This window comes from Bombina bombina, chromosome 3, assembly GCF_027579735.1.
Source record: "Bombina bombina isolate aBomBom1 chromosome 3, aBomBom1.pri, whole genome shotgun sequence".
NCBI classification, from domain to species: Eukaryota; Metazoa; Chordata; class Amphibia; order Anura; family Bombinatoridae; genus Bombina; species Bombina bombina.
The window spans coordinates 471,686,361-471,709,853 of NC_069501.1; the positions used below are offsets into that span (position 1 = coordinate 471,686,361).

Genomic DNA, 23,493 nt, shown 5'->3' on the forward strand with positions numbered 1-23,493 from the left:
TGCAACTTGGTCTTCGCTTCATACTTTTTCCAAATTTTACAAATTTGACACTTTTGCTTCTTCGGAGGCTATTTTTGGGAGAAAGGTTCTTCAGGCAGTGGTTCCTTCTGTATAATGAGCCTGCCTATCCCTCCCGTCATCCGTGTACTTTTGCTTTGGTATTGGTATCCCAGAAGTAATGATGACCCGTGGACTGATCACACATAACAGAAGAAAACATAATTTATGCTTACCTGATAAATTCCTTTCTTCTGTTGTGTGATCAGTCCACGGCCCGCCCTGTTTTAAGGCAGGTAAATATTTTTTAAATTATACTCCAGTCACCACTTCACCCTTGGTTACTCCTTTCTCGTTGATTCTTGGTCGAATGACTGGGACTGACGTAGAGGGGAGGAGCTATATGCAGCTCTGCTGGGTGAATCCTCTTGCATTTCCTGTTGGGGAGGAGTTATATCCCAGAAGTAATGATGACCCGTGGACTGATCACACAACAGAAGAAAGGAATTTATCAGGTAAGCATAAATTATGTTATAATGTATCATTTTATATTACCATCTCAAAGTATTTAATGACCCTTTAAAGGAACAGTAAAGTCAAAATTAAACTTTCATGATTCAGATAGAGCATGCCATTTTAAACAACTTTCTAATTTAGTTCTGTTATCAAATTTGCTTTGTTCTCTTGGTACCTTTTATTAAAGAGTAAAACTAGGCAGGCTCATAAGAGTTCAGGAGTGTGCACATGTCTTTAGTACTCTATGACAGCAGTGTTTTGCAACATTATTTGTAGCTTTGCATTACAATGTTGCAAAACATTGCTGCCATAGAGTACTAAAGACACGTGCACACTCCTGAGCTCTTATGAGCCTGCCTAGTTTTACTCTTCAATAAAAGATACCAAAATAACGAAGCAAATTTGATAATAGAAGTAAATTGGAAAGTTGTTTAAAATTTAATGCTCTATATGAATCCTAAAAGTTTATTTTTGACTTTACTGTCCCTTTAAGTTTCCCTTTAAAAGAGCAATATTATTACTGTGCGAGGTTAGTGTCTTAGTTTTAAGTGTGGCAATGTGCACTGCTGTTGTCCTGTAATACTAATTAAAGGTGCAGAAAAGATTACATAAATAGTAATGTTGATTTACTGTCAGGGCTAAAAAAACAAAATAGCACATTTTAAATATTTGAATAATGGAGAAATTTGAAATGCAAATTGTTCTCCGTTCCACTTCTCCTAGAGCCCTTGCATGCCCACTTTTCAGTGGCCTATAATAGAGTAGGCACAGTGAACGTGATTTAACCCCATAACGGTGACGTCGGACACTCTCTGCTCATGTGCACATCGGTAATGCTTGTTCGCTAAGCCTACTACCATTTATTGAGCTGAACAGAGGATGTGCTAAGGTTGCAGTGGAAGCGTAAAGAGAAGCATGTTGCAGATATTATTTTTTCCATTGATACGTAAACATTTTATGATATGTGTTGTAATTTTGTTTTTTATAGTCCTCAAAATAAGTTACTATTTATGTTGACTTCAAGAGACATAAAACCCCACATTTGTCTCTCATGATTTAGATAGAACATATCATTTTAAACAACTTTCCAGTTTACTTCTATTATCAAATTTTCTGTTTTCTTGTTATCCTTTGTTGAAAAGCAGGAATGTATAAGCTCAGCGGTGTGCATGTGTCTGCAGCACTATATCACAGCAGTTTTGCAACAATGTTATACATTAAAGGGACACTGAACCTAAATTTTTTCTTTTGTAATTCAGAAAGAGCATGCAATTTTAAGCAACTTTCTAATTTACTCCTATTTTCAATTTTTCTTCGTTCTCTTGCTATCATTATTTGAAAAAGAAGGCATCTAAGCTTTTTTTTGGTTTCAGTACTCTGGACAGCACTTTTTTATTGGTGGATGAATTTCTCCACCAATCAGCAAGGACAACCCAGGTTGTTCACCAAAAATGGGCCGGCATCTAAACTTACATTCTTGCATTTCAAATAAAGATACCAAGAGAATTAAGAAAATTTGATAATAGGAGTAAATTAGAAAGTTGCTTAAAATTTCATGCTCAATCTGAATCACGGAAGAAAAATTTTGGTTACAGTGTCCCTTTAACACGAGCACTAAATGGCAACACTATTTCCTGTCATGTAGTGTTCTAGAGATGTGCACGCAACCTATCTAGGTATCTCTTCAACAAAGAATAACAGGAACAAAGCAAATTTGATTATACAAGTACATTGGAAACTTTTTAAAAAATTGTTTTCGCTGTCTGAATCATGAAAGAAAAATGCTGGGGTTCATGTCCCTTTCAGTATCAATTTAATTGCTTTTTATTATTTATAAGTGACAAGTAAGCATCCTGTCTGGGTGTTCTTGTAGCTTATCTCTAATGTGCTTTTTAAATAATGGGTTTTGGGTAGAACAACTTTAAAGGGTCAGTAAACCTTAAAAAAAATGTTATATAATTCTGCACATAGTGCAGAATTATATAACATTACATTAGCCAAACGTTTTAAATCATAATATTGCCTTTTTATTTTTAAAAAATATCGCCGTTTGACAGACCCGCTCTCTGGGCTCTGCTGAGCGGGTCTGTTGTTTTTACTGAGCGCATCGGGCCAGCTGTATAGTCACAGCCCGGCCCAACCGCGCCATTAGACACAATGCAGCTCGCTCCTGCTCTGTCTGACAGCGGGAGCGAGCTGTACTGTGTCTAATGGCGCGGTCGGGCTGGGCTGTGACTATACAGCTGGCCCGATGCGCTCAGTAAAAACAACAGACCCGGTCAGCAGAGCCCAGAGAGCAGGTCTGTAAAACGGCGATATTTTTTAAAAATAAAAAGGCAATATTATGATTTAAAAAGTTTGGCTAATGTAATGTTATATAATTCTGCATTATGTGCAGAATTATATAACATTTTTTTTAAGGTTTACTGTCCCTTTAACATGGAACACTTAGGTCACTTTCAAGTCAACCAGCTGGATAAAGGCAGTGGTATTTTCAAGTCATTTTACAAAGAGAAACATAGCAAGTACAGAGCTAGCAGCTCCCTAACATATCTGAGAATTTGCAACTTTAAAGGGAAAGAATGGTCAAAATTGAAATGTGTATGAGTGCATTTCAACTTTATATATAATATTTTTTTTTTGTATTTACACTTTTATTAGCAAAAATGCTTCTAGTAAAAGCTGTTACTGTTTCAGCTGCATATGCACATATGGTACGTGTGACTAAAGGACAAAGATTTAAAGAGCTCAGGGTTCGGCCTGCTAGTCAGTCCAAAAGCCTAGTGATTTGCAAAAACAGAGGCCAGTAATAGGTTTGCCACCTTGGCCATGTTTTCCTGCACACTTATGAGTTACACATGGTGCAGGGTGTGCAGAGGGGAACATGAATTGCACCCCTGGGCAGCACACAAATAGTTATCATGGACAGCACTATTCATGTTCCTCCCTGCACACCCTGCAGCATGTGTAACGCATAAGTGTCCAGGTAAACAATATACTTTAACCTTCCCTGTTCTCTTCACCTGATAAGACCTGATAACCCTTGGGCTAAAATAGTTTCATTCTGTACATTTTTATTTATGAAACATTCTGTCTTTCTAGAGTACACAAATATAGATGCAAATATTTGAAAATGCTTGATGTTAGGGTTAACTTAAAAGTATAGTAAACACCTTGAAATTACAAGATATTTCTGCTGTCTTGTTATAGGGTAAAATATCAGCCAAATGTAAACATTTTTTTAAACAAATTAACATTTTGTTTGTAGTAATTGTCTTTCAAATAACAAAACTCCACTCACCACTTGCCTTATTTGGAGGAGCCAATCTTAGCATGAGTCTCAGGGCAATAAAATTAGCTATGATTATTAAGTTAGAATAAACTGTAATGTTTTGCAGCTACCTGCTGAAGACACTTAAAGGGCCAGTAAACCCACAGAATAATATTATATAATTCTGCACCTAGTGCAGAATTATATAACATCAGCTTAGCGCCAGCTTTTTACCTGAAAGGATTTTAGAGAAATTTTCCTACAAAAATGACTTTTACAGTACGCCGCTCCTAGCTCTACTGAGCGGGTCTGTTTGTTTTCCCTAAGCGCATTGGGCACGCTGTCTATTCACTATGTGCAGAATTATATAACATTATTTTGTGGGTTTACTGGCCCTTTAAGGAAAGATATGTAGCAGAGTTAGCTTTACTAAGTCTACAGTGTGCATTTCCTTCTTCTAAGAATTAGAAAATCCACAATTTTCAGAAATAAATTACAAGAAAGAGGAGCAAAGTTGATTTTTTTAAAAAATTCTTAAGGTTTTTACTGTCCCAATAAAGGATATGAAACAGAATTTTCTTTTGGGATTCAGATCGAGCATACAATTTAAAAAAAAAAGACCTTGTTGAAGAGATACCTAGGTAGGTGTTTAGAGCACTACATGGCTGGAAATAGTGCTGCCATCTAGTGGTCTTGCAAATGGATAACATTCTTGCAAAACAACTGCCACTCCTGAGATTACATCCTTGCTTTTCAACGAAAGATTCCAAGAGAACAAAGTAAATTTGATAATAGAAGTAACTTAAAGTTGTTTAAAATGTTATGTTCGATCTGAATCATGAAAGAAAAATGTTGGACTTCTTGTAACTTTAAGGTGTAATTTTAGTCATATTTCTCAGATTTAAAAGCTAGTTTTTAATTCTCAGAAACATAAAGGGTTGGTATTGCTTTACCTCAATGATTTTCTTTCTCAAAAGCAAAAATTACAGGAAATTCTGACTACATTATTGTCATTTTTTATGTACACATATTATAAAAAATGCTTAGTACACAGCACTAGATCTAAATTAAAATATCTTTTTCATAAGCATTTAAAATGGTTGCTTTGTTAGTAAAACTTATAATGTTCCTGTTTTTAGAAGACCACACATACCCCCTTTGAAAAGTCTCTAATAAACTTTGATGATTCTGATATGGCAATTTATTTTAAACAATTTTCCAATTTACTTTTCTTGGTATCCTTAGTTGAAAGCTAAACCTAGGAGGTTCATATGCTAATTTCTAAGCCCTTAATGGCCGCCTCTTCTCTCAGGGCATTTTGACAGTTTTTCACCACTAGAGGGTGTTAGTTCATGTTTGTCATATAGATAACACTGTGCTCACGCATGTGGAGTTCCTAGTGGCCAGAACCCCATAGCTTCCATTAACTCTGGCCTAGTGATAACCCTGTTTCCTTTTTTGGCACACATTTTAACCCATTAGCATTAAGAGTTGAGGGCAGGGACTCCATATGACTTTCATATGATGGCACCATTCTCATGGTGACTTTCATAAAGAACACATTTTTTTCTCTCATTTTGATTCCTTCTTTAACTTGGATCTTATTAATTCATCCTCTGAATCTGCTTTTCAGATATTCGGGGGTCTCCTTTTCACCCTTTGCAGTCAGCCAAGTCATTTTCTGGTTCTCCCCATAGTCTGAAGCATCTGAGTCGAGAACTGAGAACATCCATGGAGGGGAAGTACAAGGAAATAGCAGAGGTAACTATTTATGCTCTAGTAATACTCTCTTATCTCCATACTACAGGGAGTGCAGAATTATTAGGCAAGTTGTATTTTTGAGGATTAATTTTATTATTGAACAACAACCATGTTCTCAATGAACCCAAAAAACTCATTAATATCAAAGCTGAATAGTTTTGGAAGTAGTTTTTAGTTTGTTTTTAGTTATAGCTATTTTAGGGGGATATCTGTGTGTGCAGGTGACTATTACTGTGCATAATTATTAGGCAACTTAACAAAAAACAAATATATACCCATTTCAATTATTTATTTTTACCAGTGAAACCAATATAACATCTCAACATTCACAAATATACATTTCTGACATTCAAAAACAAAACAAAAACAAATCAGTGACCAATATAGCCACCTTTCTTTGCAAGGACACTCAAAAGCCTGCCATCCATGGATTCTGTCAGTGTTTTGATCTGTTCACATCAACATTGCGTGCAGCAGCAACCACAGCCTCCCAGACACTGTTCAGAGAGGTGTACTGTTTTCCCTCCTTGTAAATCTCACATTTGATGATGGACCACAGGTTCTCAATGGGGTTCAGATCAGGTGAACAAGGAGGCCATGTCATTAGATTTTCTTCTTTTATACCCTTTCTTGCCAGCCACGCTGTGGAGTACTTGGACGCGTGTGATGGAGCATTGTCCTGCATGAAAATCATGTTTTTCTTGAAGGATGCAGACTTCTTCCTGTACCACTGCTTGAAGAAGGTGTCTTCCAGAAACTGGCAGTAGGACTGGGAGTTGAGCTTGACTCCATCCTCAACCCGAAAAGGCCCCACAAGCTCATCTTTGATGATACCAGCCCAAACCAGTACTCCACCTCCACCTTGCTGGCGTCTGAGTCGGACTGGAGCTCTCTGCCCTTTACCAATCCAGCCACGGGCCCATCCATCTGGCCCATCAAGACTCACTCTCATTTCATCAGTCCATAAAACCTTAGAAAAATCAGTCTTGAGATATTTCTTGGCCCAGTCTTGACGTTTCAGCTTGTGTGTCTAGTTCAGTGGTGGTCGTCTTTCAGCCTTTCTTACCTTGGCCATGTCTCTGAGTATTGCACACCTTGTGCTTTTGGGCACTCCAGTGATGTTGCAGCTCTGAAATATGGCCAAACTGGTGGCAAGTGGCATCTTGGCAGCTGCACGCTTGACTTTTCTCAGTTCATGGGCAGTTATTTTGCGCCTTGGTTTTTCCACACGCTTCTTGCGACCCTGTTGACTATTTTGAATGAAACGCTTGATTGTTCGATGATCACGCTTCAGAAGCTTTGCAATTTTAAGAGTGCTGCATCCCTCTGCAAGATATCTCACTATTTTTTACTTTTCTGAGCCTGTCAAGTCCTTCTTTTGACCCATTTTGCCAAAGGAAAGGAAGTTGCCTAATAATTATGCACACCTGATATAGGGTGTTGATGTCATTAGACCACACCCCTTCTCATTACAGAGATGCACATCACCTAATATGCTTAATTGGTAGTAGGCTTTCGAGCCTATACAGCTTGGAGTAAGACAACATGCATAAAGAGGATGATGTGGTCAAAATACTCATTTGCCTAATAATTCTGCACTCCCTGTATATGCTGAATGATTCTATTTTGGTTCCTGAATTGATCATTTAATTTTTCAATCCTTTAGATTTAGTCTCTTTCATTACCTATATGTCTAAAAGACCTGTTTTTTTTTTTATCCCTTTCCGTTAATATGTGCTTTTTTCTTTTTTCTTCATTTAATTCTCTTTTTTATCCTCAAGGAACTTTTCAGTCGTTCCCTTGCAGACAGCGAAATGCGTTCAGCTCCCTATGAGTTTCCAGAAGAGAGTCCTATTGAGAAGCTTGAGGAAAGGAGACAGCGTCTGGAGAGACAGATTAGCCAGGACATTAAGTAAGTTTTCATAACTGAACATGAGAACTACAGATAATATGGAGATAAACGGTATATAGAACTGGGAATAAGGAAAGAAAAAAAGGGGAAACATTTTAAACAAGGCAAGGCAGAACAGAAAAGAGACTTGGTGCAAATAACAATATGTGGGCTATAATGAGCAGTTTATAGTATAATGCATACAAATGACATACGTACCGTATACCCATAATGCCCTAACTCAATGTATAACTAATTCATTTACAAGTTTTGCTATTCTTTTGGAAGTGAAACAGTTCATTTCACATGTAAAGTTCTATTGCCATTTCATACTATAGAACGGTATTGATGTAAACACCTGTATTGTAAGGGATATTCCTGCTGAATGGCGATTATGTCACTGATTTGAACTTGTTTAAGGTTTAACTAGTAGGTTTCTGGTAACTTCACAATGGGAATCACAGTTAATTTCTTCTGTTATGTGTGATCAGTCCACGGGTCATCATTACTTCTGGGATATAACTCCTCCCCAACAGGAAATGCAAGAGGATTCACCCAGCAGAGCTGCATATAGCTCCTCCCCTCTACGTCACTCCCAGTCATTCTCTTGCACCCAACGACTAGATAGGATGTGTGAGAGGACTATGGTGATTATACTTAGTTTTTTATAACTTCAATCAAAAGTTTGTTATTTTACAATAGCACCGGAGCGTGTTATTGCCTCTCTGGCAGAGTTTGAAGAAGAATCTACCAGAGTTTTTACTATGATTTTAACCGGAGTAGTTAAGATCATATTGCTGTTTCTCGGCCATCTGAGGGAGGTAAAAGCTTCAGATCAGGGGACAGCGGGCAGATGAATCTGCATTGAGGTATGTAGCAGTTTTTATTTTCTGAATGGAATTGATGAGAAAATCCTGCCATACCGTTATAATGACATGTATGTATACGCTACACTTCAGTATTCTGGGAATGGTACTTCACTGGAATTACTCTGTAAAAAGTATATTAAACCTTTTAATAGGTATTTATTATGTTAAACGTTTTTGCTGGAATGTAGAATCGTTTGCATTTTCTGAGGTACTGAGTGAATAAATGTTTGGGCATTATTTTTCCACTTGGCAGTTGCTTGTTTTAATTGTGACAGTTTCGTTTCTCACTCACTGCTGTGTGTGAGGGGGAGGGGCCGTTTTTGGCGCTCTTTGCTACGCATCAAAAATTTCCAGTCAGTTACTCTTGTATTTCCTGCATGATCCGGTTCATCTCTAACAGAACTCAGGGGTCTTCAAACTTCTTTGAAGGGAGGTAGATTCTCTCAGCAGAGCTGTGAGACTTATATATTGACTGTGATTAAAAACGTTGCTCTGTAATTTTTACGTTTCAAAATTAATTATTGTTACTTTACTAATGGGAACAAACCTTTGCTAAAAGTTGTGTTGTTTTCAGGATTGATGCTATAACAGTTTTTTTTTTTTTCAGTTCATTATTTCAACTGTCAGTTAATCGTTTAGTGCTTCTTTGAGGCACAGTACGTTTTTGTTAAATAAGATTGTAACCAAGTTGCTAGTTTATTTGCTAGTGTGTTAAACATGTCTGATTCAGAGGAAGATACCTGTGTCATTTGTTCCAATGCCAAGGTGGAGCCCAATAGAAATTTATGTACTAACTGTATTGATGCTACTTTAAATAAAAGCCAATCTGTACAAATTGAACAAATTTCACCAAACAGCGAGGGGAGAGTTATGCCGACTAACTCGCCTCACGTGTCAGTACCTGCATCTCCCGCCCGGGAGGTGCGTGATATTGTGACGCCTAGTACATCTGGGCGGCCATTACAGATAACATTACAAGATATGGCTACTGTTATGACTGAAGTTTTGGCTAAATTACCAGAACTAAGGGGCAAGCGTGATCACTCTGGGGTGAGAACAGAGTGCGCTGATAATACTAGAGCCATGTCTGATACTGCGTCACAGCTTGCAGAGCATGAGGACGGAGAGCTTCATTCTGTGGGTGACGGTTCTGATCCAAACAGATTGGATTCAGATATTTCAAATTTTAAATTTAAATTGGAGAACCTCCGTGTATTACTAGGGGAGGTTTTAGCGGCTCTTAATGATTGTAACACTGTTGCAATACCAGAGAAATTGTGTAGGTTGGATAAATACTTTGCGGTACCGGCGAGTACTGACGTTTTTCCTATACCTAAGAGACTAACTGAAATTGTTACTAAGGAGTGGGATAGACCCGGTGTGCCGTTCTCACCCCCTCCAATATTTAGAAAGATGTTTCCAATAGACGCCACCACACGGGACTTATGGCAAACGGTCCCTAAGGTGGAGGGAGCAGTTTCTACTTTAGCTAAGCGTACCACTATCCCGGTGGAGGATAGCTGTGCTTTTTCAGATCCAATGGATAAAAAATTAGAGGGTTACCTTAAGAAAATGTTTGTTCAACAAGGTTTTATATTGCAACCCCTTGCATGCATCGCGCCGATTACGGCTGCGGCAGCATTTTGGATGGAGTCTCTGGAAGAGAACCTTAGTTCAGCTACGCTGGACGACATTACAGACAGGCTTAGAGTCCTTAAACTAGCTAATTCATTCATTTCGGAGGCCGTAGTACATTTAACCAAACTTACGGCTAAGAACTCAGGATTCGCCATTCAGGCACGTAGGGCGCTGTGGCTAAAATCCTGGTCAGCTGATGTAACTTCTAAGTCCAAATTACTTAATATACCTTTCAAAGGGCAAACTTTATTTGGGCCCGGTTTGAAAGAAATTATCGCTGACATTACAGGAGGTAAGGGCCACGCCCTGCCTCAAGACAAAGACAAAGCTAAGGCTAGACAGTCTAATTTTCGTCCCTTTCGGAATTTCAAAGCAGGAGCAGCACCAACTTCCACTGCACCAAAACAGGAAGGAGCCGTTGCTCGTTACAGACAAGGCTGGAAACCTAACCAGTCCTGGAACAAGGGCAAGCAGGCCAGGAAACCTGCTGCTGCCCCTAAGACAGCATGAATCGAGGGCCCCCGATCCGGGACCGGATCTAGTAGGGGGCAGACTCTCTCTCTTCGCCCAGGCTTGGGCAAGAGATGTTCAGGATCCCTGGGCGCTAGAGATCATATCTCAGGGTTACCTTCTAGACTTCAAATTCTCTCCCCCAAGAGGGAGATTTCATCTGTCAAGGTTGTCAACAAACCAGATAAAGAAAGAAGCGTTTCTACGCTGTGTACAAGATCTGTTATTAATGGGAGTGATCCATCCGGTTCCGCGGTCGGAACAAGGACAAGGGTTTTACTCAAACCTGTTTGTGGTTCCCAAAAAAGAGGGAACTTTCAGGCCAATCTTGGATTTAAAGATCCTAAACAAATTCCTAAGAGTTCCATCGTTCAAAATGGAAACTATTCGGACAATCTTACCCATGATCCAAAAGGGTCAGTACATGACCACAGTGGATTTAAAGGATGCTTACCTTCACATACCGATTCACAAAGATCATTACCGGTATCTAAGGTTTGCCTTCTTAGACAGGCATTACCAGTTTGTAGCTCTTCCATTCGGATTGGCTACGGCTCCAAGAATCTTCACAAAGGTTCTGGGTGCCCTTCTGGCGGTACTAAGACCGCGAGGAATTTCGGTAGCTCCGTACCTAGACGACATTCTGATACAAGCTTCAAGCTTTCAAACTGCCAAGTCTCATACAGAGTTAGTTCTGGCATTTCTAAGGTCGCATGGATGGAAAGTGAACGAAAAGAAGAGTTCTCTTTTTCCTCTCACAAGAGTTCCATTCTTGTAGATTCTGTAGAAATGAAGATTTATCTGACAGAAGACAGATTAACAAAGCTTCTAAATGCATGCCGTGTCCTTCATTCCATTCAACTCCCGTCAGTAGCTCAATGCATGGAGGTGATCGGCTTAATGGTAGCAGCAATGGACATAGTACCCTTTGCACGTCTACATCTCAGACCGCTGCAATTGTGCATGCTGAGTCAGTGGAATGGGGATTACTCAGACTTGTCCCCTACTCTGAATCTGGATCAAGAAACCAGAAACTCTCTTCTATGGTGGCTTTCTCGGCCACATCTGTCCAGGGGGATGCCATTCAGCAGGCCGGACTGGACAATTGTAACAACAGACGCCAGCCTACTAGGTTGGGGCGCTGTCTGGAATTCTCTGAAGGCTCAGGGACAATGGAGTCAGGAGGAAAGTCTCCTACCAATAAACATTCTGGAATTGAGAGCAGTTCTCAATGCCCTTCTGGCTTGGCCCCAGTTAAAAACTCGGGGGTTCATCAGGTTTCAGTCGGACAACATCACGACTGTAGCGTACATCAACCATCAAGGAGGGACAAGAAGCTCCCTAGCAATGATGGAAGTATCAAAGATAATTCGCTGGGCAGAGTCTCACTCTTGCCACCTGTCAGCAATCCACATCCCGGGAGTGGAGAACTGGGAGGCGGATTTCTTGAGTCGCCAGACTTTTCATCCGGGGGAGTGGGAACTTCATCCGGAGGTCTTTGCCCAAATACTTCGACGTTGGGGCAAACCAGAGATAGATCTCATGGCGTCTCGCCAGAACGCCAAACTTCCTCGCTACGGGTCCAGATCCAGGGATCCGGGAGCGGTTCGGATAGATGCTTTGACAGCACCTTGGAACTTCGGGATGGCTTATGTGTTTCCACCCTTCCCGCTGCTTCCTCGATTGATTGCCAAAATCAAACAGGAGAGAGCATCAGTGATTCTAATAGCGCCTGCATGGCCACGCAGGACTTGGTATGCAGATCTAGTGGACATGTCATCCTGTCCGCCTTGGTCTCTACCTCTAAGACAGGACCTTCTGATACAGGGTCCATTCAAACATCAAAATCTAACTTCTCTGAAGCTGACTGCTTGGAAATTGAACGCTTGATTTTATCAAAACGTGGTTTTTCTGAGTCGGTTATCGATACCCTGATACAGGCTAGGAAGCCTGTTACCAGAAGGATTTACCATAAGATATGGCGTAAATACCTATACTGGTGCGAATCCAAAGGTTACTCCTGGAGTAAGGTTAGGATTCCTAGGATATTGTCCTTTCTACAAGAAGGTTTAGAAAAGGGTTTATCGGCTAGTTCATTAAAGGGACAGATCTCAGCTCTGTCCATCTTGTTGCACAGGCATCTGACAGAAAATCCAGACGTCCAGGCTTTTTGTCAGGCTTTAGCTAGAATCAAGCCTGTGTTTAAAACTGTTGCTCCGCCATGGAGTTTAAACCTTGTTCTTAACGTTCTACAAGGAGTTCCGTTTGAACCCCTTCATTCCGTTGATATAAAGTTGTTATCTTGGAAAGTGTTATTTTTAATGGCTATTTCTTCGGCTCGGAGAGTCTCTGAGTTATCAGCTTTACATTGTGATTCTCCTTATTTGATTTTTCATTCAGATAAGGTAGTTCTGCGTACTAAACCTGGGTTCTTACCTAAGGTAGTAACTAACAGGAACATCAATCAAGAGATCGTGGTTCCTTCCCTGTGCCCGAATCCTTCTTCAAAGAAGGAACGTCTTCTACACAATCTGGATGTAGTTCGTGCCCTCAAGTTCTACTTGCAGGCAACTAAGGATTTTCGACAAACGTCTTCCCTGTTTGTCGTGTACTCTGGTCAGAGGAGAGGTCATAAGGCTTCGGCTACCTCTCTCTCCTTCTGGCTTCGTAGCATAATTCGTTTAGCCTATGAGACTGCTGGACAGCAGCCTCCTGAAAGAATTACAGCTCATTCTACTAGAGCTGTGGCTTCCACTTGGGCCTTTAAGAATGAGGCCTCTGTTGAACAGATTTGCAAGGCTGCAACTTGGTCTTCGCTTCATACTTTTTCCAAATTTTACAAATTTGACACTTTTGCTTCTTCGGAGGCTATTTTTGGGAGAAAGGTTCTTCAGGCAGTGGTTCCTTCTGTATAATGAGCCTGCCTATCCCTCCCGTCATCCGTGTACTTTTGCTTTGGTATTGGTATCCCAGAAGTAATGATGACCCGTGGACTGATCACACATAACAGAAGAAAACATAATTTATGCTTACCTGATAAATTCCTTTCTTCTGTTGTGTGATCAGTCCACGGCCCGCCCTGTTTTTCAAGGCAGGTAAATATTTTTTAAATTATACTCCAGTCACCACTTCACCCTTGGTTTCTCCTTTCTCGTTGATTCTTGGTCGAATGACTGGGAGTGACGTAGAGGGGAGGAGCTATATGCAGCTCTGCTGGGTGAATCCTCTTGCATTTCCTGTTGGGGAGGAGTTATATCCCAGAAGTAATGATGACCCGTGGACTGATCACACAACAGAAGAAAGGAATTTATCAGGTAAGCATAAATTATGTTTTTCAGCTCTGGTTATTTGTGTTTAAGGGAAAATTTTACTTTGAACTTATAATACGAGCACAAAGATGCTCAAGTTATAATAGTGGTATGGATTTCACTGGAGTGCGTATTTATGCTAGAAATATTGTGAAAAATACTGCTCCACTTGCAATCTAGACTAAAATGTTTAATACTACATGGTAACATAAGTATGCAATGTACTCAATTATTTATCTTGTCTGCTTTTCATGTAATTTACCTCTAGAATTTTTTTTTTACCACTCTGTCAAAAGAGGTTTGAGTGTACCCTGCAGACTTCAGAACTCTGATCCTGCTGCATGCCACACAGTTTGGTTGATCAGTACAGGAGCACATTTATATTTGAATTGTCCTTACAAGCAAATGACATAAGATAAATATACTCAAAAGCCTTTAGAAGAGATACAGAGAAAGTGGGCCAAGTGGAAAATCTGTGTGGTATATAAGACACTGGAAGGCATCTGGCTGGTCTTGAGTATAGACAACAGTTATTGCATTACAGATAATTAGGACCATGAGGGACATATTAGAGAATTAAAAGCAATTTTAAAGTGGAGTCAGGCCTTAATAAATTGAGTCATGGGAAAAACTAGTTGCAGAGATGAATGCTGAAAAGGAAATACCTTAAAGCAAAGAGGATATTATTATAAACCATTCCAAACTACTTTTTTAGGGTTCTCTGTTGTGTCTTCCCCCTCCCTCTCTTCAATATCTCTCTTTATGTGTATTCCTTTCCTTTTTGTCTATTTCCATTTAACTTAGTTCTACACTGTATCTCTTCCCCACCTCATTTTTTTCATAGATTTGAGCCTGACATTTTAATTAGAGCTAAACAAGATTTCATGAAAATTGACAGCAACTCGGACTTAGAGTAAGTTTCTCCTCTCTTTCTGTCTACAGTGAGTCTTATTCATTCACTTGACTACTTGTAATGTTTCCAAATTGTTACTAACTTTTAAAAAACAAAACTCTTATCTGCATCGCACAATATTATCTGCTTACTTTTTTTCTCACCTTCTTCCTTTTTCTCCCTCCTTTGGTACTCCTTCCTTTTCTTCCTCTTTCCTCCTTGCTTTTCCTTTTTGTTGAACGGTAGGTATTTCAGAGAGGCAAATGAAGACTATGTGGATTATCTCCCTAAAGAGGTTATTACTGAGCGAGAGTATCTGCGAGTTTCCATTGCAGGGGATGAAAAATGTGGGGTGAGTTGGTTTGAAAAATGCTCAAATAAAATTAAGGAAATAGTATAATTATTGACACTATGGATTTTTAAGACTTCTCACAAAAATATTTACTTAAATTTAGTTTTAAAACTGTTTATGTTGTTCTATCTATTTATTTATTTATCATATGTCTGTCTATCTATCTATCTATCTATCTATCTATCTATCTATCTACATATATCTTTCTCTCTGTCTGTCTATATCTATCTATCTATCTATCTATCTATCTTTGCCTGTCTGTCTATCTATCTATTTAATATGTACATCTATCTATGTATCTGACTCTATAGTAAAAAAATGTATATGTTTTTAAATCTCGATATAGGCTAATAAAATAGAAATAGCATTAAAAGAAAATAGATACAGTTTTTCATTCTTTGTAGACAATAAATTTTCCTTTCTCCTCTCTAGACATAACTACGATCCCCTCCCTCCCTTTCCTTAACTCTAACCAAGACAGTATCTAACATTCTTCATCTCCCCAGTTGGGGCAGGTCCATACTCCATCTCTCCCCATCAGGTGTGTCTCGTCACCTCCTTGCTGTGCCACTGCAAGTGTGTGCCCTGCCATGCTCTTTTTACCCTTTTTACATTCCTCTTTGTATTGGTTGCCCTTTGCCCATGTCATTCTCATATTTTCCCCACAGAAGTGCTCTCCCTTCCTTGAGTATGCATCTATCACCCGCTTGCCTGTGCCTGCCCCTCTCTCCTACCATTGTGTGCCTCTCACCTCTTCTTTTCCTTAGGTCCCATTTACAGACTTGCTGGATGCAGCTAAGAGTGTGGTTCGAGCTTTGTTTATGCGCCAGAAGTACATGAATCTGTCATTTCAAAGCTTCTGCCGAATAACAGCCCAGCATCTAAAGGCGCTCAGTGAGGGAAGCATGGACAGTCCCCTACAGGAGGAGACACCCGACACCCCTATAGCAGCAGGTATGTCATGAGTCTGTAATATATTGCCTGAGCTTAATTCTCAATTAATGCCTATTAAACATATTAAACATTAGTGGAAATTGTTACATAGGATTTAGTTTTACATCACTCATGATATGCTATGGCTCAGTTTAACCATTAAATCTGTTGTGTCTGCAACAACTATGGTCTCTAAATAAAGTTATTTAATTTTGTTATATCTATTTGTTGTCTATGCAATGGTGTTTTTTTCTTAAAGGGAAACTCAAGTCAAAATTAAACTTTCACTATTCAGATAGAGCATGCAATTTTAAAAAACTTTCCAATTTACTTCCATTAACAAAATGTGCACAGTCTTTGCACTTCACCAGCTCCTACTCAGCATGTGCAAGAATTCACAGAATAAATGTATGCATTTGTGATTGGCTGATGGCTGTCACATGGTATGTGTATGCATTTGTGATTGGCTGATGGCTGTCATATGGTACAGGGGGAGTGGAAATAGACAGCTTTTAAAATTGTCAGAAAAAAAATCTATTACTCATTTGAAGTTCAGACTAAGTGCTATTGCATTGTCTTGTTATCTTGCATTTGTTGATTATGCAAAACTATTGTGTTGACTGGACATTTAAGAATTGGATAAGTTTCATATGAAGTTATAAAATTGGTTCTTCATTAAAGTGATGGTAATTGCTCCCCTTTTTAAAATGAGATCCGGAATGTTAGTGATATTTTAGATGGAGTTTCATTGATCAGTTGTTTTGAAGATGCAATATAACTTGCTTTTTAATATAGATGAAATTCAAATACCCTACACTCTGCCGTCCACTTCAAAAGCAATTTTTTCTGTGAGCTGTTGGTTTGAATTGTACTCCAATCAGCGCTCTAGCTACAACAAAAGTGCCATATGGGGAGAGTGCTAATTGGAGGACAATTTAAACCTTTAGCTCACAAAAAAATTACTTTTGAAGTGGGCGGCAGAGCTTGGGTAATTTGAATTTCATATCTATATAAAAAAGAAAGTTTGACCTAATCAGCTGGGACCACCTTGTCACGGCTTTGAATAGATATGATTTCCAGGGTAATTTTCTAAATCTTATACAACTGTTTTACCAGCAACCTGTATCTAACCTGAAAATAAATAAATGCCTTAATGATAACTTTGTACTAGAGAGAGGGACACGACAGGGATGTTATCACCACTGTTATTTAATTTATCACTGGAGCCATTTGCAATCCTTCTACGACAGGAGATGACAGGCATCATTGTCGGTCAATATAAATCTGTATTAACGCTCTTTGCAGATGATCTCTTACTATTTTTAAGTAAGACAGAATCATCCATTAAGCAATTTATAGATCTTGCAGATGTATTTGGATAATTTTCCAGACATAAAATGAATCCGGATAAATCAGAGTTGTTATGGATTATACCTCCGAGTTCAAATAATTATCAATTCCCTTTTAAAATTGTGGACTCAATTAATTATCTGGGAATTAAAATATGTAGAGATCCAACTAGGTGGTACAAACTAAACTTCGCTCCACTATTCATTAAGCTTGAGGAAGATCTTAAAAGATGGTCTCGGTTACCAATCTCCCTATCGGCCAGAATAACTTTAATTAAAACTATCTTTCTTTTCTAAGACATGGAGAGTCCACAACGTCATTCCAATTACTAGTGGGATATTCAACTCCTGGCCATCAGGAGGAGGCAAAGAGCAACCCAACAAAGCTTTAACTTCCCTTACCCATAATCCCCAGTCATTCTCTTTGCCTCTGTCAATGGAGGATGTGCGAAGTTGGTATCTGAAGATATAATCCTTTTATGGGTACTTGTCCCTGCAAGCAAGGATTGGAGTCTAGCTGTGTCCATGTCAATCTCTTTAGTAAGAGTAGTGGTGGCGGCGAGGTTGTCTTTGCTTTACTTTTAACACTTTGCTACCCTTTATTATAGAAAGCCAGAGTTGGCTACTCTGTTCTTTCTTTTCCTACAGGTCCATGACAGGGAGTGAAGTACCTGCCACACCTAAGGAGCAGCATCTGTCTTTGGATCTAAGGTAAGTGCCTTTGCCTTCTAGGTACAAAAGAAATGCAGCACTTAAGAGGTTAATCCTCATTATCAGATCCATTTTGGGACATAATAATCCTTATCAGTTAAGAATTCATATGGGGACAATTCTTGGCACTTATAATCCAGTATGAGACTTAGGGAGTTCACTTGGCTAAGGGATGCTAGGGGTTAATGATAGAGGATTTCCTTTATTCTTTGACTTATCATATTTTATTGCTTCTATGTTGAGAGGCTTATTCTTAGTTATTGCCCTTCATGGGGCTGTGCTTGATGGGGCTTATCTATTCCTGTATTAAAACGGTTTTATTAAACTGCAGTTTTTTCACTGTGAGGCTCTTTTGCACACTTTTTTTTCAGATGGCGCAGTTCATTTGGGTCCCGCTCACGTGACGTCCGCACTTCCGGTTTTCGGAGCGGAGCTATTGAGGAAGATAGTAAAAACTTTCCTACACAGCTAGAGGCTTCTCGTGTTGGCTGCGGCTAGAAGGTTTTTTTCTAGCATCTACAAGGATCGTTTAAGAGGAGAGGATCTCTGCAAAGAGATTTCCGTTTTTTCCTCTTACTAGTTGGGTGTCTTTCTGGCCGGTAGGAGCCTCAGGCAATCTGAGGTTGTTTTCAATACAATCGACCATCTATATGTATTATTACATTTGATGTTTAAATTTTTTTTGGGTAGATATTTAAAAAAAAAAAAAAATATTTTATTTTGTCATTGCTAGTGGGAATTGTTCTACTATAGCAATGGACTCAGAACAAGATCAATCTATCTCTATGGATAACTGTTTACTGTGTTTAGAGTCCCAAATTGTCCTGCCTATGCAATTTTGCTCCTCATGTTTAACTAAAACTTTCAAATGTAAAGACAAGTTACTTCCTTCTGAGCCAAGTGTCTCTTAGGATAATGCTGTGCGTGACATGCCTCAACTTTCTCCTCAAAAGTCCCAAGCGTTAGTTGTTTCTCATACTGTGCCTTCTGTGTCCTCTCAACCACCTGGGAGTGTTTATTTACCTAAGGATTTACCTCTGCAGTTTCAGTGTTGTTGTCAGCTTTCTCTTCCTCAGGTAAGCGTAAGAGAAAATCTAAACAGTTGCCTGATAGTAAGGCTTCTGATTCTAAGTGTGCATTAGTCAGTCTTTCTCAATTGTCTGATGAGGAAAATACTTCAGTAGCTTCTGAAGGTGAAATCTCAAACTCTGACACTTTAGAAGAAAAATCTTCAGAGGTTAATTTTAGATTTAAGCTTGAGCACCTCCTGTTACTACTGAAAGAGGTTCTATCTACTTTGGACGACTCTGAACCTTCGGCTGCTGTCAACCCTACGATGTCTTCTAAACTGGATTTTTTAGAATTCTCCATCTTCTGAGGAGGTTTTTCCTGTTCCAAGGAAGATGTCTGAAATTTTAGCTCCGGAATAGGATAAGCCAAGGTTTCCTTTTTCCCCTTCCCCTGTTTTTAAAAAGATGTTTCCTGTTACTGACTCTATTTGTGACTCATGGTACACTGTACCTAAAGTAGGAGGAGCTATTTCTACGCTTGCTAAGAGAACTACCATTCCTATAGAAGATAGTTGCTCTTTTAGGGATCCAATGGATAAGAAGCTAGAGGCTTACTTAAAAAAAATGTATATCCATCAAGGATTACAGTGGCAACCTGCAGTGAATATTGCCACAGTTGCGGGAGCAGCATTTTATTGGTGCGATGCCTTGTCTGATCTCATTTCAGAGGAAACTACGGTAGAGGAGATCCAAGATAGGATCAAAGCTCTCAAACTGGCCAATACCTTTATCTGTGATGCCAATATGCAGATAATTAGACTGGGAGCTAAGATGTCTAGCTTCACTGTGCTAGCCCACAGAGCTCTGTGGTTAAAATCTTGGTCAGTTGATGTTTCTTCAAAGGCCAAGCTTTTGGCTTTACCTTATAAGGGTAAAACTCTGTTTGGACCTGGTCTGGCGGAAATCATTTCTGAGATTACGGGTGGAAAGGGATCTTTCCTACCTTAGGACAAGAAGAATAGACCTAGGGGTTGACAGTCTTCTAATTTTCATTTCATTTGCAACTTTAAGGGACAGAAGTCCGCCTTTTCCTCTTTCACCAAACCAGACCAATCAAGGTCCACTTGGAAATCCAGCCAGCCCTGGAACAAGGGAAAACAAAACAAAAATCCTTCCGCTGACTCTAAATCAGCATGAAGGGTACGCCCCCGATTCGAGTTTGGATCAGGTATGGGGCATCCTTTCTCTTTTTCGGCAGGCTTGGATATGCGATGTCCCAGATCTATGGCCTATGGACATAGTATCCCAGGGTTACAGAATAGGATTCAAGTCTTGCTCTCCAAGGGGCAGATTTCTCCTGTCAAGATTACACTCAAACCAGGTAAAGAGGGAGGCCGTCTTAAATTGCGTGAAGGACCTATCCTCTCTGGGAACTAGTCCCTCAAAAGAAACAAGGACTAGGATTCTATTCAAATCTATTTGTGGTTCCCAAAAAGGAGGGAACTTTTTGTCCCATCCTAGATCTAAAGTTTCTAAACAAATTCCTCAGGGTTCCGTCCTTCAAGATGGAAGCTATTCGTTCCATTCTTCCATTGGTCCAGGAAAATCAATTCATGACGACCATAGACCTGAAGGACGCGTATTTACACGTTCCCATTCACAGGGATCATTACCAGTTTCTAAGGTTTGCCTTTCTGGACATCCATTTCCAGTTTGTTGCCCTTCCATTTGGTCTGGCTACAGCTCCCAGAATATTCACAAAGGTTCTGGGAGCCCTTTTGGCAGTGATCAGATCCCAGAGAATTGCTGTGGTGCCGTATCTAGACGACATCTGGGTTCAGACACCATCTTTTCAACTAGTTCCATCTACAAAGGTGTGTTTCCTAGGGACTATCATAGATTCCCTGTCCATGGAAGATTTTCCTGATGGAGGTCAGAAAATCCAAACTTCTTGCTTCCTGCCTTTCCCTCCAGTCTGCTTTTCGTCCATCAGTGGCTTAATGTATGGAGGTGATTGGTCTGATGGTGACTTCCATGGACATCATTCCTTTTGCTCTGTTCCATCAACGACCGCTGCAGCTTTGCATTCTCCGTCAATGGAATGGAGACCATTCACATTTATCGCAGAGGATAAATCTGGACCCCCTAACAAGAGACTCTCTTGTGGTGGATTTCACAGGAACATCTGTCTCGGGGCACTTGCTTCCTGAGACCTTCCTAGGTTATTGGTACAATGGATGCCAGCCTGTCAGGCTGGGGAGCTGTTTGGGGTTCTCTAAAGGCTCTGGGCCTGTGGTCTCAGGAAGAGTCTTCTCTTCCCATAAATATCTTGGAGTTGAGAGCAATCTTCAATGCCTTGACAGCTTGGCCTCAATTATCTTTAGTCCCGTTTATCAGATAACAGTCGGAAAACATCACCTCAGTGGCTCACATCAGCCATCAGGGAGGAACTCGGAGTTCCTTGGTCATGAAGGAGGTGACTTGCATTCTGCAGTGGGCGGAAGCTCACTATTGTCTTCTATCTGCCATCCACATTCCAGGAGTGGACAATTGGGAGGTGGATTTTCTGAGCAGACAGACCTTTCACCCCGGGAGTGGGCTATCCATCTCCATCATTCTCTCAGATAACCCTCAGGTGAGGCATTCCAGAGTTGGATCTAATATTGTTCTGCTAAAACGCCAAGGTTCCAAAGTACGATTCAAGGTCAAGATCCTCAGGCCCTTCTGCTAGATTCTCTAGTGGTTCCTTGGATGTTCTCTCTGGCTTATATGTTTCCTCCGTTTGCTCTCCTTCCATGAGTCATTGCTCGTATGAAACAGGAGAGGGCATCAGTAATCCTAATAGCTTTTGCATGGCCTGGCAGGATCTGGTTCGCAGATCTGGTCCGGATGTCATCTCTACCTCCCTGGAGGTTACCTCTGAGGAAGGACCTTCTAATTCAGGGTCTTTTCCTCCATCCAATCCTAGGTTCTCTGAAGCTGACTGCTTGGAGATTGAACGCCTAGTTCTGTCTAGACATGGTTTTTCTGAAAGGGACACTAAACTGTGATAAAAACTAATCTCCAATTGCAAGATGAATATATTTTACCTATATTTGTAATTGGCTTTGCGTTTACAATTACTCCAGTTTATTATATATCTTACTTTGAAAATAAATTGTTTTCTGAACCCACCGCTGGCTAGTCTTTATCATCCTCCAATCGTGACCGATAACCTAGGTTATGAAAATGGTGGACAAATGTTGTTTTGCGCATGCGCGATATTCCTGACTCATCATTGTTTACGTCACGCAGCATCAATCCAGCATCAAGCGTTATTCCAACAGCATTCTAAGGGTAAGTGTGGTAACAGAGATAGTATATGCGCATACGCGAGACAGCGGGTCGCAATACGCATGAGCCGAGTGACAAAATCGTCAGTTAATGGTATGTAAGATATCGCATTAGGATTGGCGATGGAGTTTGCTAGTGAATGGCCCTTAAAAGAGGGTTCGAATAAATTACGTCACCTAGAAATATAAAATTATTTTATAGTATTATGAACGATCGTTTTGCTGTAAAAGTAGGTTAGTTTGGCAATATAGACGTTTGTGGTTTGAAAAGGATGGTCATGTTGTGCCAACAATAGTAAAGTTTTGGAATCCTTAAAGCGGTCTTTGAAACTATGCTCCAGGCTCGCAAACCTGTTACTCGCAAGATTTACCATAAGGTATGGCATAAATATCTTTATTGATGTGAATCTAAAGGGTTTTCCTGGAGCTGGGTGAGGATTCCCTGGATTTTGTCTTTTCTTCAGGATGGCCTGGAGAAGGGTTTATTAATCAGTACTCTAAAGGGTCAGATTTCTGCACTATCTATCCTTTTGCACAAACATCTGGCAGACTTACTCTAGTTCTTAATCTAGTTCTTAAAGTTTTTTAACAGGCTCCGTTTGAGCCGATGCATGTTGTTGATATAAAATTGTTATCTTGGAAGGTTTGGTTTCTTCTTGCTATTTCTAATGCTCGCAGAGTGTCTGAGCTTTCAGCTCTGCAGTGTGATTCACCATACCTTATTTTTCATGCTGATAAGGTGGCCCTTCGTACCAAATTGTTTTTTTTTCCCATAAAGTGGTGTCGGATCTAAATATTAATCAGGAAATTGTTGTTCCTTCTTTTTGTCCTAATCCTTCTTCCCATAAGGAACGTCTTTTGCATAACTTGGATGTTGTGTGAGCTCTAAAATTTAACTTACGAGCTACGTCTGCCCTGTTTGTTGTTTTCTCTGGAAAACGTAAGGGTCAGAAGGCCACTTCTACTACTCTGTCTCTTTGGTTGAGACATTTGAGTCGTTTGGCTTATGAGACTGCTGGACAGCAGACTCCTGAGAGAATTACGGTTTATTCCACTAGGACTGTCTCCTCTTCTTGGGCTTTCAAAAATGAAGCTTCTGTGGAACTGATTTGCAAGGTGGCTACATGGTCCTCTCTGCATACTTTTTCCAAAT

At 39.9% G+C, this 23,493-nt stretch overlaps 1 protein-coding gene across 4 annotated transcripts in view; it reads left to right on the top strand.

Moving 5' to 3' along the window:
- The window catches only part of AMPD2 (adenosine monophosphate deaminase 2), a 195,195-nt gene that overhangs the window by 38,611 nt on the left and 133,091 nt on the right, over positions 1-23,493 (top strand). For all 4 annotated transcript variants that reach the window (XM_053706770.1, XM_053706773.1, XM_053706771.1 and 1 more), the window contains exons 2-6: positions 5,418-5,545; positions 7,327-7,457; positions 14,606-14,674; positions 14,900-15,005; positions 15,773-15,959. In XM_053706770.1, coding sequence (XP_053562745.1) covers positions 5,418-5,545; positions 7,327-7,457; positions 14,606-14,674; positions 14,900-15,005; positions 15,773-15,959 — 621 coding nt within the window. The remainder of the gene's footprint in view (positions 1-5,417; positions 5,546-7,326; positions 7,458-14,605; positions 14,675-14,899; positions 15,006-15,772; positions 15,960-23,493) is intronic.